At 53.8% G+C, this 15,736-nt stretch overlaps 1 protein-coding gene across 1 annotated transcript in view; it reads left to right on the top strand.

The window, feature by feature from the left end:
• SMAD6 (SMAD family member 6) overlaps window positions 1–14,792 on the top strand; it is a 78,040-nt gene extending 63,248 nt beyond the window's left edge. Inside the window, exon 4 of the mRNA XM_023255154.2 lies at window positions 13,008–14,792. Coding sequence (XP_023110922.1) covers window positions 13,008–13,549 — 542 coding nt within the window. The 3' untranslated portion in view covers window positions 13,550–14,792. The remainder of the gene's footprint in view (window positions 1–13,007) is intronic.
• The last annotated feature ends 944 nt before the right edge of the window (window positions 14,793–15,736 follow it).

Genomic DNA, 15,736 nt, shown 5'->3' with positions numbered 1-15,736 from the left:
TGTGACCATCACTCTCATGTTATTGATGCATTACCGACTGGAGTCCTGCAGCATGTGCCCGTGTGTATTCATACACAGGCTGAGGAATTATGTTAAGAAATACAAAACTGTTACTGAGGTGATGTCTCACCTTCCCAAGGTGCCTGGTGGGAGGCAGTGACAGAAGACAGGGACAAGCCCTGATCCTGCGTCCTTGTTAACCCTTGAGGACCACAGGACAGTCACCCCACCTCTCTGAGCTTCAGAATCCGTAACCTAAAACGGGGTCACTTACGAATGAATGGGCTTGGAGAATTGGAAAACCCTCCATGGTTAAAAACAGCATCCCACCATCACCACTGATGGGGGGACAGAGCCACCTTCTTGGCTTGGGCTGTAGGGGCTGAGGGAACCAAGCCTGGCCTCCTGCTGCTGCGGGAACCAGTGTTGGACTTAGGGTTGAAGCATGGGGCCAGGTCTTGTGGGACTGTGTCCACCTGCTAGCCTGACGGGATGCACAGACTGACTGGCTCCCTCCCCTGCACCTCCTGCCCCAGATCAAACAAGCCAGCCCTTTACGGGCAGCTTGGAGTTTGGGCAGGGACACACGGAGAAGCTTCAACTGCTTTAAGCTGCACACAGTAGCCCAGCCACAAACAGGAGACCTGGTCGCAAGGGTGAGCTTTTGCCAAGCCGGTGGGTCATTTTGCAACGTTTTTGCAGGGAACATTTAAATCTCATGTTACTGCATTCTTTACAGCAAATATTAGTATTTAATTGTGGCTTAATGATCTCTCCAGTCAATATTAGTCTTTTGCCTATTACAAAGCACTCCTGTTTGTTCTAGAAATATCCAAGAATGATTCGGGCAACCCTCACTTTAAGAAAACCCAGTAGTTGGATTCTGCATTCACTCAAGAGGCATGGATTATGCACTTTGTGTTACAAAAAGATATTTTAAAGAAAAGGATTTAATGGGAGGATTATTTTTGAGCCGAATGCCCCTGCTCCTGGTGCTTTAATTTTGGGGTGTTTATCCTAAACAAATGAGGCAGGTGTGTTTGACCTGCAAAGGTCAAACTGTCTTGTTGGTAAACATTAACAGGCTGGTGTTAGACGAGGCTTATTTTTGAGAGCTCTGCAAATAAGAAAACCAGCCTCCCACCCTGTTCTTTGGCTCTTCCGTTCAGAGCCATGCCCTCTGTTCCCTTCACCCTGGTAGACTCAGCAAGCCAGAGAAGCTAAATCCACCCCCGCTGCCAGACAGATGACTGTAGGCTGTAGGCGATTTTTTTTTTTTTTTTTTTTTAGCCGCTGAAACAGCTTGCACCTAGTGAGCTCATCTGGGATTCCATTGGTCAGGCTGCATCATGAGGATCAGCAGGTGGGAGCGACGCCCCTTCCTCCCTGCCTGGGGTCCTGGCTTCCAAGCATTGAGCATCAGCATCGGTATCACCTGTTAGATGGGAAGGATGCTGCTGCTCACCTTTTTCAAACCCAGGGAGAACCCGTAGATTTCCCAACTGCCCTCTCAGCTCTAGGATGTTAAATCCATTAGGCATCCCATTGTTGAGAGCACCCTGTCAGGTTCACAGTGCCAAGTCCCAGGGGAGGAGGGGTCTCAGGGAAGCCTGCATGCAGGTGCACAGGGCGGAGACACATGCCCTCTTGACAGCATCAGATAGAATGTGGTCACGCCCCAGGACTGAGGAAGGCTTTCCGCAGGAGGTGACATCGGGGTCTTGACGGTTGAGCAGGAGGCTGACCAGCGGCGGGATGGGAGGAGGACACTGTTGTTAGGCCCTTCACTAACTCCCTTCGAGCGAGGTACTCTGCAAGGAGAAACCAGCACTCCAGCAGGGCCACCTTGTTGGTGTGTGACTTGTGCTTCACTCAGGACCCGCGCTCAGAAGGGGCCTCTGCTCACTTTAATGCTCTACCTTCACCACTGAAACTCTGAATACTTTTTGAACAAGGAATCCTGCATTTTCATTTGGTGTTGAGTTCCCAAATCGTGTAGCTGGTCCTGGCACTGAGAGATGGAGACACCCGGATGGAGCTGCCTGGATTTGCAATAGTTCACCTTGCCACGGCCTGTGGTGTCGGGAGCCTGACAGATCAGGCGAGAGTAGGGTGCACAAAGTACACATGGAGTGGGGTGTTCGAGGGACAGGGAGCTAAGAGACCTCCATGGCAGGAGATGGTGAGTCCAGGGATTCAAGGGGGTGAGGCTGTGGGGGCCTCTCCTGATGATCCCTTGGGATGTTTCTGTACCAGGATGGGTTCCTGCCCCTGAGAGCGGAGACAGGCTGATTGAGGGCAGTTTTGAGGTACTTTGCTTTCATGGCTTTACACTGGGTCCAAGTAGAAGTCTGGGGCAGGAGGCTTGCCAGCAAAACTCCAGTTGTATTTGGGAAGTAAAAGAAAAGTAGAGGTGCCCCCAGTTGTCCCAGCTCTGGGAGGCTGCAGGGCAGGAATGTGCCTAGAGATGGGCTTCCCCAAAGCACACCGCCATCCGCCACGAGCCAGCATCCCTGCCCCTCTGCCGCATGCCCCGGCTATCCCCATCCGCACCTCCAACTGGCCGATTTTGTTCTCTGTCAAGGGAAGTCAAGGTTGGAGTGAGTCAACGAATGTTGGCACCTTAAGATGAAAACCCAGGCTCAGCCGACCAAGAACCCCGAAGGCCAGTGAGGGGCCTGGTTTGGGTGTGAATTTGGGGATTTGGCCATCAGCAGTGGCCACCTGCAGGCAGGGAGGATTTGGGGGCTCCTTCCCTTCTCAAAACTGCCACCTCTTTCCTGGGGACCGAGGTACCCAGCTTTATTATCTTGCATAAATAGTGTTCTTTTAGAATCTTTCCAGGGGCAACGTGAAAAGCAAGGCTTTCCCACCCTGGCAGGTCTCTGGGTAAGAAAACAAACAAACGTATTCCGAGTCTGACTTTGTGATAAGACAAAAGGGGACTTGGAATGGGAGCAAAGTTCAGAGGCTTTTGTTGCAGAAACTGGTTCCCTCTCGAAAATGTGGTCTGGTTTTATAAGCCGCTTATCGCTGTCTCTGCCCCGGCGGGACACTTGTCCACAGAATTCTCCCACCCGGACTCGGGCCCTCCCCTGCTCCCTTGGGGTCTTCATCTCTGGCTTAAGCGGTTGGGTTTCCTGTAGGAAGGCCAGGCTGGTCCAGGCGGGTACACCAGTGTTACTGGTGCAGAGCCTGGTCCCCCAGTCTGTTGGCAGCCTTGGGGTGCCTCTCAGAGCCTAGAGCTGCCCGCAGAGTGTTTGTAAGAAGAGCACCGAGGCCCAGGGAGAAAGGCCACTGTTCCCTGAGTGCAGGGAGCCCGGAACAGTCTTGTTGGGGCGGCAGGGCTAGTTGGATCTGCTGGCAGCGGGGCCCCGGGTGTCCTCCTCTGGTGGGTCTCCCTGTCTCCCCTGAGGCCATAGGTCCTGGGGAGACCGGAGGGGACGGTGAGCAGGCGTGGGTATCAGGGCCCAGGTGGGAGCTTGCTTTCTGTCGGGGTGGGGGGGGCACTCGGAGTTCGCTTTGCAGGACTTGTTTGGAAACCGCACAAGATGAAAGGAGTGGAAACCTTACCCACCTCAGCCCAGGCCTCCACTTTGTTCCACTGGAGATGTGGGGCCGAGCAGACCAGGGTCAGGTCGCCTTCTGCAGGACCCTGCAGGCCTCTCCCTAGAGAAGGCCGGTTACAGCCCATGGCCGCTGACTGTCCTTACACCCCCCATCCCTCCTCAACCCATCCAGGGCGGGCGCTCCGAGAACCACCCCAAAGAGCAGAGGGAGCAGACGAGGCAGCATGAAGGGCCAGCAGAGAGTGTTGTCAGGCCAGCCAGACAGGATTCCCACGCTGCAGTGCTGTGTGGCTCCTCCATCTTGGGGTCTGTTCACCCCCAGGAGGGGATGATTCTACCTCCTGGACTTGGGGGTTTCTAAAGACAGAATGGATGCAGGGCCCAGAGCGCCCGGCTCCTCCCCACACCTCCAGGGACCCAGCCAGGGTCCCAGCCAAGGTCCCAGCCCTTTCCCAAGATCACCCACCATTTCTTACTGCAGCATGTAAAAAATGCTCACAGAGGGGTGGGGGCACGCCTGGGTGGCTCAGTAGGTTAGGTGTCCGACTTCAGCCTAGGTCATGATCTCATCGTTCCGGAGTTCGAGCCCCGCGTCAGGCTCTGTGCTGACAGCTCAGAGCCTGGAGCCTGCTTCAGATTTTGTGTCTCCCTCTCTCTCTGCCCCTCCTCCACTCACACTCTGTCTTTCTCTTTCAAAAATAAATAAACATTAAAAAGAGTTAAAAAAAAAAAAAAGAAATGCTCACTGGCTTTTGGAGGGGTGTTATGGGAGAAACTATCCTTGGAAACCAAGAAAGTGTATGAGTTTGCGGGACTTCATGGGGGGCCATCAGTAGCTGTGATAAGGCACGCTCTCTGAAAACGCCACTGCCCTCCTGGTAATGGTAAGGTGGGCAGCAGGTGGTGGGGAGGTGGCCCCCATATTGCCACATCCAAGGACCCCTTTTACCGTCCAGTCTTTATAAAGCCTTCCTGCGCCAGCTTGGAGTGGACCTGGCTGGGCTGTTGTAGCACAGGGCCTGTGCCATCACCCTGCAGACCTCCTCCTATCTCTAAGCCTAGATAGTCGTGAAGCTCAAGTCCCAGCTCTGTCACTTCCTAGCTCAGGGCGGTGGACACGTTAACCTGACCTTTGGACCTCGGTTCCTTCATCTTAAAATGGGAATGACTGAGGATCGACAGTATGTGGAAATAGTGCATTTAAAGTGCTTCATATTCTGCCTGACTTTTGGTCATTAAATGTTGGCTGGTATATTATTGATTATTACTATTATTGGCTGGCTTATTTTATTACTGCTATTACTACTACAACTACCGCCGTTTCCCCTTGATTCTTAACTCCCTTGGCATATCTTATCTTTGTAGATATTATTACCTAATGTGAACACCTTTATGAATTATATAGCCGACTCAATCCATTACACAATTTCTATAAATGATATAGAGGGGATAAGACTGTACGGTGGTAATATTAGTAGAAATAATAATAGCTATTATTTATGGAGTGTTTATTTTGATTTTCTTTTTTTTCTTTATTTTTTTAATGTTTATTTTGAGAGAGAGAGAAACAGAGGGGTGAGTGGGGGAGGGGCAGAGAGCGAGGGAGACACAGAATCTGAAGCAGGCTCCAGGCTCCCAGCTGACAGCACAGGACCTGACGTGGGGTTGGAACTCACGGACCGTGAGATCGTGACCTGAGCTGCAGTCAGACGCTTAACCGACTGAGCCACCCAGGCGCCCCTGGAGTGCTTATTTTGAACCAGGCATTATTTGATGCTCTTGAAGCGAATCTCAACAGCCCGATGAAGTAAGCAATGATTGCATTCCCATTTTACAGCTTAGGAAGCTGAGGTCCAGGGAGGTAAAGTCACTTGCCCAGGATTTCACAGCTGATGAGTGGCAAAAGCTGGTAGTCACATGCAGGAAGCTGTGCTCCTGAGCCTGTATTCTTAACGCAGCCCCGTGCAGGAGACCTGATGGGACCTTGCTGTATGGCTAATTTCCACGGTGACCTTGGGCAGCCACTTTACTTGTTTGGGACTCAGTTTTTCCACCTGCAAAATCATGAATTTTGGACTGTGTGTTTCGTGGCCTCCCTCTTTCCCTGCTGTCATTCCCCCCTGGCTCTCCCATCTCATCCCTGTCTTGGGGGTAAAAATCCGCAACCCAGCAGAGCAGCTGGCTGGCCTACTGTCTGAAGGTGGCGGTAAGCGCGGTCCTCAGCCCCAGAGACCAGCAGCTGAAAGGCCCCTGAGGTGGACCCTGTGCAGGCGGCAGCGGTGGCCAGACCGCCCGTGATGTAATGACCGATTAGGAACTTCCTCTTGGAAGCCTGGCTTCCTCTAGGAGCCAAAGGTGCTGGAGCTGAGGTGGGGGGTGGGGAGGGGCGAGTGGGAGCGAATAAGAGGAAACTCCTGTCAGCTGGGCCCTGCTTTTGGAAAGAGTTCAGCAGAGAGGCTCGTTCTAAGCTGTTGACCATTAACATGGCCCCGTGCACATTCCTTCTCTGCTTTTACTGCCAGAGCCCAGTGGATAAAGGACGGGTCTCCCCCCTCCCTTAACAAAGGAAAAAAAAAAAAAAAAAAAGAGCCTCTAATTAATGCCGCATCTCTGGATTCGCTGCAAAACCTGAAGCCATTTCTGCAGCTTAAAATGACAAAGGAAGGTTAAGTGGAAACTCCTTTTCCCCCCTTAAGGTTGATAACAAAAACTACTTATCTAATGGGCAAACAAGGCTTTTAAAGGGGTGTTAGGTTAACCAGATGCAGGGCCACGTAATTACTCCCAGGCCCGGGAGCCGTGGATGAAAAAGCTGCCGGTTGGACGGGAACTTGAAGCCACAGGCATGACATGGGACAGAAGAAAGGAGCTTTCCAGGAGGGCAGGAGGCCCCAGAGTGGCCCGTGACGAGGGGATTGGAAAAACCAGCCTCTGGGCTCTTCTCCGGCTCTGCCACCGACTTACTGGGTGGCCCTGGGCGAGTCACTTCACCTCTCGGGGACTCTGAGTCTCCCTTCCCGGCTCTCAGTGGGGTCTGGGTCTGTCTGCCCTTGCTTTGCGCCCATTTGAGGTGTGGCTGGGTCTGTCCTTTCCGTCCAGCCCCGGGAGACGCAGCGAGGCTGCTGTGGCCCCACGCGGGTGTGAAGCAGTAGCAGCGGCTTTGAACATGGAGGAGAATGGGCGGCCCAGCCAGGCCTCTGGAGACCACGAGGACTCGGGGCCCAGCCTGCACATGCTCTGAGCCTTCCCCGTCTAGCTCTCTTCGAGTCTAAGGGACCAGAGGCTTGAATCGGGGCACGTCTCTGGTTCCCTTCACAGGATGGCTAGGTCCAAGGCAGTTTGGCCAAAAGGAAGGGGGGGGGATCACGAGGAAAACAAGCTGCACTGCGTGTGCTCAGGCTCTTGGACCGCGCAGCCCACGGGGGAGCACACAGGAACGCTCCTGCCCTGTGTTTTGACAGAATACTGCTGATTCGAAGAAGCTAAAGGCTTTTCTTGGGATTGCAGCTCTCCCCGCCTCCCCCAGGCTGCAGTCGGCGCTCCTGGTGCCCCAGCACCCCCACAAAATTACACGTTGGGCTCACAGCACACTCACGGGGCAGAGAGGCCAAGGAGAAGGAATGCCAACCATTGGAGGGACTGGCTCCTGCGCAGGGGAGAGGGCCTGTGGCTGGCCGGCTCCTCCTGCCCACCACAGGCGGCCACCACCCTCTGGTGGCAGGAATGTAGGCACCGCTGAGGCCGGGCCGCCCCTGCCCGGTCTGGAAACACAGGGGCTGTCCCCTGGGCCACCACAGAGCCCTGCTGAGGCCACTCCAGGACAGCCACAGAGAGCTGGCTGAGCAGCGCATTGCCACTCCCTGCCTTTTCTTTCAAGGCGTCATACCTACCACGAAATGCACAACTCTTCAGTGTACAGGCAATGACTTTTGACAGTTAGTACAGCCGAGTTCCCGTTGGACCGATCGAGATATGAAACATTTCCGTCATCCCAGAATGTTCCCCCATGCCCCTTCCCTGTCCTGGAGGTAAATCCCTGTTCTGATTTCTATCACCGGAGGTTAGTTGTCTACTCAAGAATGTGATATAAATAGAAACAAACAGCAGATCTTCTGTGTCTGGCTTCTCTCACTTAGCACAATACACTTGAGATCCATCCACGGTGTTGTATGTTTCAGTAGTTTGTTCCTTTTGATTGGTGAGTCGTGTTCCGTTGTATGGGTGTACCTTATTTTTGTGTATCCCTTATCCTAGTCTGTTTGGGCTGCTGTAACAGAAATCCCACAACCTGAATGGCTTGAACCACACACGTGTATTTTTTACGGGTCCTGAGGCCAGGGAGTCCAAGATCAAGGCACTGGTAGTTTTGGAGTCTACTGAGGGCCCAAGTCCCGGTTCACAAATGGACATATTCTCGCTGTGCCTTCAGAAGGGCAAAAGGGGTGAGGTAGCTCTCCTGGGTCTCTCTTGTAAGGGCACTAATCCCATTTATTCATGAGGGCTCTACCCTCATGACCTAATCACCCCCCAAAGGCCCCGCCTTCAAACACCATCACACTGGGGGTTAGGATTTCAATACATGAATTTGGGGGTTCACAAATACTCAGCCCATGACATCCATTCTCCTGTTGATGGACAACTGAGCTACTTGCCAAGTTTGGATGACTGCAAGTAGAATTGCTGTGAACATTCACTAAATTGCAGCAATTTTCATCGAGCTCATCGTTCAGACGGGAGGCCTGAGGCCAGGAGAAGGAAGATGAGCTGCCTGATACAGGCCTGAAGCCTGGACCCTGACACGCTCCCCCACAGCCTGGGGCCACTCTGCCAGGTCTGCCCCAGACATAGCGCCAGACCCAGACCGTGTCCCTCCTCTCCTCCTCCCCTGAGAGCCCTCCCAGCCGGGACCCAGAGTCTGGCTGGGAACTAGGCCAGGTCCCGAGCAGGGGGTAGCGAGCAGGAGTTTCGGTCAGAGCGCGGTCATCTTTGATGTTGTTCACTCGGGTCTGACTCCCTGGTATTTATTTGCAATTAAGGAGCTGGTTCCTAATTAGGTTGATGGCGGGACCACAGCCTTGGAGCCACGAGGAGAAAAAGATCTTCTGCAAAAGACTGTCCCCTTGCGCCCTGAGTGGCAGCCCTACGGAGGATGAGAAGCGTGGCGGTGGGGTGGGGCCCCATCACTGTGGGGAGGGCAGAGGTTTGGGGGGCCTGGCGTCTTGCTGGCAGAGAACACGTCAGCTCGTGTCGGTCCCGCTGCATGAGACCCGAATCCGTGTGTGTGTGTGTGTGTGTGTGTGTGTGTGTGTGTACAGAGCCATAGCGGCACTCGCCTTTGTTCTAGACATTCAGTCATTCCTTGCTCCATTTGTCGTTCCTCTGCATATGAGGCACCTCTCTTTACCCTTGGGTTCTAGGCTGGGAGCTAAACCTTCACACCAGTACAGTGCTCTACACTCTGTGAGGGGCATTGCCATCTGCTCTCCTATCGTAACCTCCCGTGGTGGTGACCTGGGGTCATGACCCCTGGCACCCCTAAGGAGCCCTGGCCTCTGAAGGGTTAGCACCAGTGCTGGGGCCAATAAACAGACAGCTGCTTCTTTCTGCACCCACCCAATTGATGTGCTGCTGGAGTTTCCAGAAAAGTCCAAAGATGGACTTATGGGTTATGAAGAAGCCTATTTTACAAGTGGGGAGACTGAGGCTTGGGGACACAGCAGCTTGTCCATGGCCACAGTCAGTGGTAAGAGCCTCAGGTCTGTCTCACTTTGAAACCCTTTGGCTCATGGGACAAGCATTAGATTAGAATTCTGGAGTCTCAGGTTTGGGTCCCAGTTCTGCTACCTGCTGCTGCTGTGTGTGTGTGCGTGTGTGGATGAGTCACCCTGTACCCCCCGGGGTGCCATCTTTGGGGCACAAGGACATTCAGTTCAATTAGTGGTTCCCAGAAGCCAGTCTTAGGACTACATTTTCATTGGTCCATGATGAAAGAAATAAGAAAATTTCTTATACTCTAATCATATTAACTTTTACATTTCTGATTTAGGTCCTATCTATTTTATCAGTATCAAATTATACTTTCTTTTGTGCTAGTGATAGCAGATGGTTTTGGGGTAAGTTTATTTATTTATTTTGAGAGAGACATAGCACGAGTAGGGGAGGGGCAAAAAAGAGAGGGAGAGAGAGAATCCCAAGTGGGCACCGCACTGTCAGCACAGAGCCTGATGTGGGGCTCGAATTCACAAAATCGTGAGGTCATGACCTGAGCCGAAACCAAGAGTTGGACACTTAGCTGACTGAGCCACCCAGCCACCCTAGTCTTGGGGTTTTTAATAAGTCTGCACGTGACAAAATAAAACAGTAGGAACCCCGTACATTCACAATCCCTCTGTTAAGCAATGTATCGACTTGTGAAAGTCTAGACCAGCCAGGGGCCCTGACCAACAGCACAGACACCTGCTCAGGCATAGGGAGTGGCTGCATTGAAGACTGTAGGTACATGGGAGGGAGAGATCAGAGAGGGCTTCTTGGAGGCAGCAGTCCATCTCCTGGAACTTGGAAAACTTGGCCAGGAGGCCAGGTGTGATAAGTGTTACCCAGCCTGCACAACAAGAGAGACTGCCGGAGGTGAGGCCCGACCCAGGCACTGTCCCTGAGCCAGACGGTTGGGGCAGGCCAGGGCCTAGGGCAGCTCTGTGGGGTTCATCCCCCAAGCACAGGATCCTATCCCCCTGAGGAGTGCTGGAGCAAGGCTGGGTATTGATGAGGTGGGGGTAACTATGAGGGGCATTTGGCTTGGCTGGGGTGGGAGGAGCTGAGAAAGGGGGCAGGAAATGCTCCCCCCACCCAGTTCCATTGCTCTCAATCTCCCCCCTCAACACACACACACACACACACACACACACACACACACACACAGACATACACACAGACATACACACACGTACACACACACACACATTCTGACTGTCAAACTGCTCCCTTGCCTTTTGCAATGGAGTCGCTACACCCTGGGGCAGAGCCGCCACTTTATGACTGGGTGGCCTCTGAGCCTTATCTGTAAAGGTGGGGGGGAAAGCAGTAACCCTCACTCAGTGAGGTGTTTCATTTGTGGGCCGGGAAGTGACTCACCAGCTAAACACCTCCAAGACTCAGACCATGAGAGCAGCCTGGTTACAAACAGGGAAACTAAGGCTTAGAAAAGGGAAGGGACTTATTTAGTGCATGGGTTTCATTGGGGAGTCTGCCCGGAGCGTGGCCTGGCACGGATGCTGGCTCTGGCACTCACTCGTGTGTATTCTTGACCAGTTAACGGCACCTCTCTGGGCCTCAGTTTCCTCGCCTGTGAAATGGGGTGGGACCAGGAGTGAACCGAGGCTGTTGTGAAGAGGGCGCCTAGCTCATGAAAGGTCTTTGGTGATGTGTGTTGCTCGTCCTGTCACCCAACACTCCCCAGGCACAGAGCCTTTGCTCCCCCACCTCTGTGTCCAGTGCACCCCAGGCGCTGTCGTTGGTCGTGAGAAGCCCGGTGCTGGGGTTTCGTGGCCAGGCTGGGACAGCACTGCTTTCCTGGCTCTCGGGAACTCCCCAGACCTGTGCCAGATGGATGGGCGGAGAGATGGTCCGTGGCTTGGAGTGTTCCTGACCGTCCACCTGCTGGGACTGGCCTAGTGCCTGCCCTGTGGCACCACAGGCTAGAGCTGTTTCTCTACCTACTGGCCAAGGGGTAAATCACTTGAGGGCAAGGATCAGGGTCTCTTCTCCCCCCACCCCACCTCCCATCAGCCTGCAAAAACCAGGAAGGGCCTGGATGGAGACTATGAGGCAAATCAATACATTGTCAGGGAGTGGCCTGGGGACCCATGTCTGGGACCTTAACACCAGGCAGAGGGTGAGGGGCACGCCCTTTGGGGCTCTGCCCAGCTCACGGCCTCAGCAGAGTTGGCAGCCTGCAGGAGGCCTCTCGGGTAGACAGCTTCCTGCTAGGTGGCTAGGCGGGCCTCCCAGCGCATAAGAGGTTGTGAGGGGCCCTGTCACCCTGCTGCTCTGGGGCTTCTAGGCGGGGCTGAGCCGAAGGCAGACAGAGCTGACCTCACCCCGGCTCCTGAATGAAGTTGTTAGCAGTGTTTTCTTCCTCGGCTTTGGTTGGACTTTGATCAGTTTCTCGTGGAGGAGCCATGCCATAAAGCACCTTGCTGCGTTCCCGTCACATTCTCAGGAGAACTTTCTCCCCTCTGTGCGTAAGCCCCATCCAAGGGGTATGTGGGAACATGTCGCATCACGGGGCAGTCATGGATGCCCACCTGCTACTCAGAGCTCTGAGCTCAAAGGAAAGACCAGATGTCAAAAGACTTCGGAATCTGAGAAGCTGGCCACACACAGCAGCAAAGACGGGGCTGCCCTTCAAGACGGGCCCTGGCCTCTGGGTGGTCTTAGGTCTGGTATCGGGAAATTGCTCATCCAGACGTGCAGAAATGCTTCAAGCTGCAGGGGAAAGGGATCCCAGTCACCCAGGCCACCCCTTTCCTGTCCCTGGGGAAACTGAGGCCCAGAGAGGAGCAGCACACATCTTCAAGAGCTGGCGAACTCTGGAGCCCTTGTGGGGCAATTTTCTTTAATACTTAGAGACCTCAGCTTCTCTTTCTCACAGAAGGGGCTGCAGTTCTGGTGAAAATCTACATTTCCTGCCAAGAGAGCCACCTCGAGGGGTGGGGGATAGGAGTGACTGGGAGACTAGGCATCATGCTCAAGACCAAGGCTGGGAACATTCTGGGGGTTGGAAGGGATTCTGGGGGCCCACTCCCCTACCCCATCGTGCCTTGCTGTGCCTGAGTCCCCTTCAAGCGGGGAAATGTCCCCTGATGACTTAACCCCACTCTTTTCAGGTTGAGGCTTAGACTGGCGGGGTTCAGATCCTGGCTGGGCCACTCACTAGCTCTGTGGCCTTTGGGCAGGCAGCTGGTGTCTTGGATCCTCATCCGGAAAATGAGGAGAAGGTGGTCTCCTCACAGAGTGATTAGGACCCAGTGAGGTCAGACAGGGTCAGAAATGCAGTACCTGGAACATTGTAGGTGCTCTGTGTTCAGCCCTTCCTTTGGGTGTGGGAGGACTGTCCGTCTCCTGCTAGCTGGAGCTTGGAAAAGTCTACAGGGCAGGGGCCGAGCATGGTTCATGTTTGTGTAGCCTTAGCACCGAGCACACAGTAGGCGCCTTGCCTTCTGCGTAGGCTCGTAACCTTTGTTTTCCCCCTTTGCGCCTGTAGGGGGCCGTTCTGCTGTGAGTTACGTTTCTTGAGGACAAGTTGGCATGTGGTCGGTGCCCGCATGTCTGTTGAATGCTGCAAACCGCCCCCCCCCCCGACCCCCACGGTCCAGGCAGCAGTGCTGCGTCCCCCTCCCCCCTCCTTAACGCTCCCCCTGCCCTGTGCTTGCCCCGCAGACGCCAGCATGTCTCCGGATGCCACCAAGCCCAGCCACTGGTGTAGCGTGGCCTACTGGGAGCACCGGACGCGTGTGGGCCGCCTCTACGCGGTGTACGACCAGGCCGTGAGCATCTTCTACGACCTACCTCAGGGCAGCGGCTTCTGCCTGGGCCAGCTCAACCTGGAGCAGCGCAGCGAGTCGGTGCGGCGCACGCGCAGCAAGATCGGCTTCGGCATCCTGCTCAGCAAGGAGCCCGACGGCGTGTGGGCCTACAACCGCGGCGAGCACCCCATCTTCGTCAACTCCCCCACGCTCGACGCGCCCGGCGGCCGCGCCCTCGTGGTGCGCAAGGTGCCGCCCGGCTACTCCATCAAGGTGTTCGACTTCGAGCGCTCGGGCCTGCTCCAGCAGGGGCCCGAGCCCGACGCCGCCGACGGCCCCTACGACCCCAACAGCGTCCGCATCAGCTTCGCCAAGGGCTGGGGGCCCTGCTACTCGCGGCAGTTCATCACCTCCTGCCCCTGCTGGCTGGAGGTCCTCCTCAACAACCACAGATAGCGGCGGCCGCCTGCCCCGCCGCCCAGAGACACAACCCGCCCCCCTACAGCCGACCACGGACGAGACCCCCCCCCCAATATCATCTACCTAGATTTAATATAAAGTTTTATATATTATATGGAAATATATATTATACTTGTAATTATGGAGTCATTTTTACAATGTAATTATTTATGTATGGTGCAATGTGTGTATATGGACAAAACAAGAAAGACGCACTTTGGCTTATAATTCTTTCAATACAAATATATTTTCTTTCTTTCCTCCTTCCTCCTCTTCTTTATTATTTTATTTTATTTTATTTTTTAAGAAAATGATACAGCAGAGCTAGGTGGAGAAGCCTGGGTTTGGCGTATGGTTTTTGAAATATTAATGCCCAGACAAAAAGCTAATACCAGTCACTCGTTGATAATAAAGTATTCACATTATAGGTTTTTTTTTTTTTTTTAAATGTCTTCTTTCTAACAGCGAGGGACATGCAGGGCTTCGGTGGGTTTCTGGCCCATCCAGCGCACTGAAACTTGATTTCAGTCTTTTACCAGATAAAGAGTTAGAGGGGCTAAATTGACAAGGGAGGAGGGGCATGTGTTTACTGTTAAGGACAGAGAAGGTTCTGGTGTTCCCTCCTGCCCGTGGCTTCGGTGTGCCCACAGGATGGGGGGAAGGGAGGGTACATGGCCGTCCATCCTGGATAAACTCTCCCAGTCTGATGGAGGAGGCTCAGGTCCATGCCTCCCATCTCTGAACTGTGCACAAGCTAGAAGACACTGATTCTCAGCACTGTGGGGAAGTGGCCTGAGGAAGAAAGACAGACAGTGGGCCTCAGGCCCACCTACCACCTTGGGAAACCCACCTGAGCCCCAGGGTGAAGCTCCTTTTAGGACCTCCCACCCCTCACCAAAGAGCTCAGAGCTAGGCCATCTGGGGTTGTATTTATGATTTATGCAAAGGCAGGTTGTTTCTCTCTGCTCTATAAAAGGGAAAAGTTGAGGTTCGGGAAGGGCAAATGACTAGCTCATGACAGATCAGGGTTAAAAGTCACATTTAATTGTAGGACCAGAGCCATATTAAATCCGTTTTCTCTCTTGAGAAAACTCAAGAAAAGAAGGCTTCCTTGGCCAGATAACTAAGGGGAATGTTACATTGTATATCTTCTTTCTTGGAGATTTACATTAGCATATTAAATGCTCTGAGAAGTCGTGTGTATTATCCATTGCTGCGTAATAAATTATCCTAAAACGTAGCAGCTTGAAACTAACGTTTCTTCTCTCTCGCAGTTTCTGTGTTTCAAGAATGCAGGAGCGACTCAGCCGGGTGGTTCTGGTTCAGGGTCTCGTGAGGTTGTAGTCAAGCTGTCGGCCAGGGCTGCAGTCATCTGAGGCTTGTCTGGAGCGGGCCGACCCACTTCCAAGCTCACTCACGTGGCTGTTGGCTGCAGGCCTCGGCTCCTCACCACACAGGCCTCTCCACCGGGCTACTCGTGACGTGGCTTCCCCCATAGCAAAGGATCCAGATGAGGGAGAGAACATGCGCGAAGCTCTCATCCTTGCTCACCTTATTCCGGAAGTGATCTGCAATCACTTCGCCACGTTCTACGGATCACACGAACCATTCTTGCTAACGATGTGGGAGGGACGGCATGAGAATCTGGATGTCAGGAGGTGGGGATCATGGCCAGCGTATCCTCTAAGAAATAGACCATTGTGCTTTGTTTCCCAAAGTTATTTACTCTTTACTCAATGGACTCTCCCCACCCCTGCTAATCCTGTCCCTGTAGCAGGGCATACTGGCACCATTGTCAGGTGCTGGACACACCAGGGCACCCCACCCTGAAGCCCTGCCCTGAAGATGCCCATCGGGATGCTGGTCTTACTGGGTATTGGTGTGGGGTCAGTGTGGGGGTCACTTTGGGCTCGGGCAGTTAGCGGAGTGCCAGATGGAATAAGGAGCCACTTTTGTGGGCATGTTATGGCTCTGGTCCTCACAGGCAAGCCACAGGCTAGGGGTGGCGGAGGGGACAGGAGCAGAGGGGAGACACCATGGGAGTGGCAGAAACCAAGAGGCATCCGTTGCATGGAACCCCTAGAAGTCAGCAGAAGGGTAACCTTCAGACCCTCGTGCTCTGCAGCCAGGGTGCCTGAGTTCAAGTTCTGTGTCTGCCAGTACAGGATACACCAGAGACTTCCC

The sequence above is a fragment of the Felis catus genome, chromosome B3 (assembly GCF_018350175.1).
Source record: "Felis catus isolate Fca126 chromosome B3, F.catus_Fca126_mat1.0, whole genome shotgun sequence".
In the NCBI taxonomy this organism is placed as follows: domain Eukaryota; kingdom Metazoa; phylum Chordata; class Mammalia; order Carnivora; family Felidae; genus Felis; species Felis catus.
This window is presented reverse-complemented; position numbering and strand designations above follow the sequence as displayed.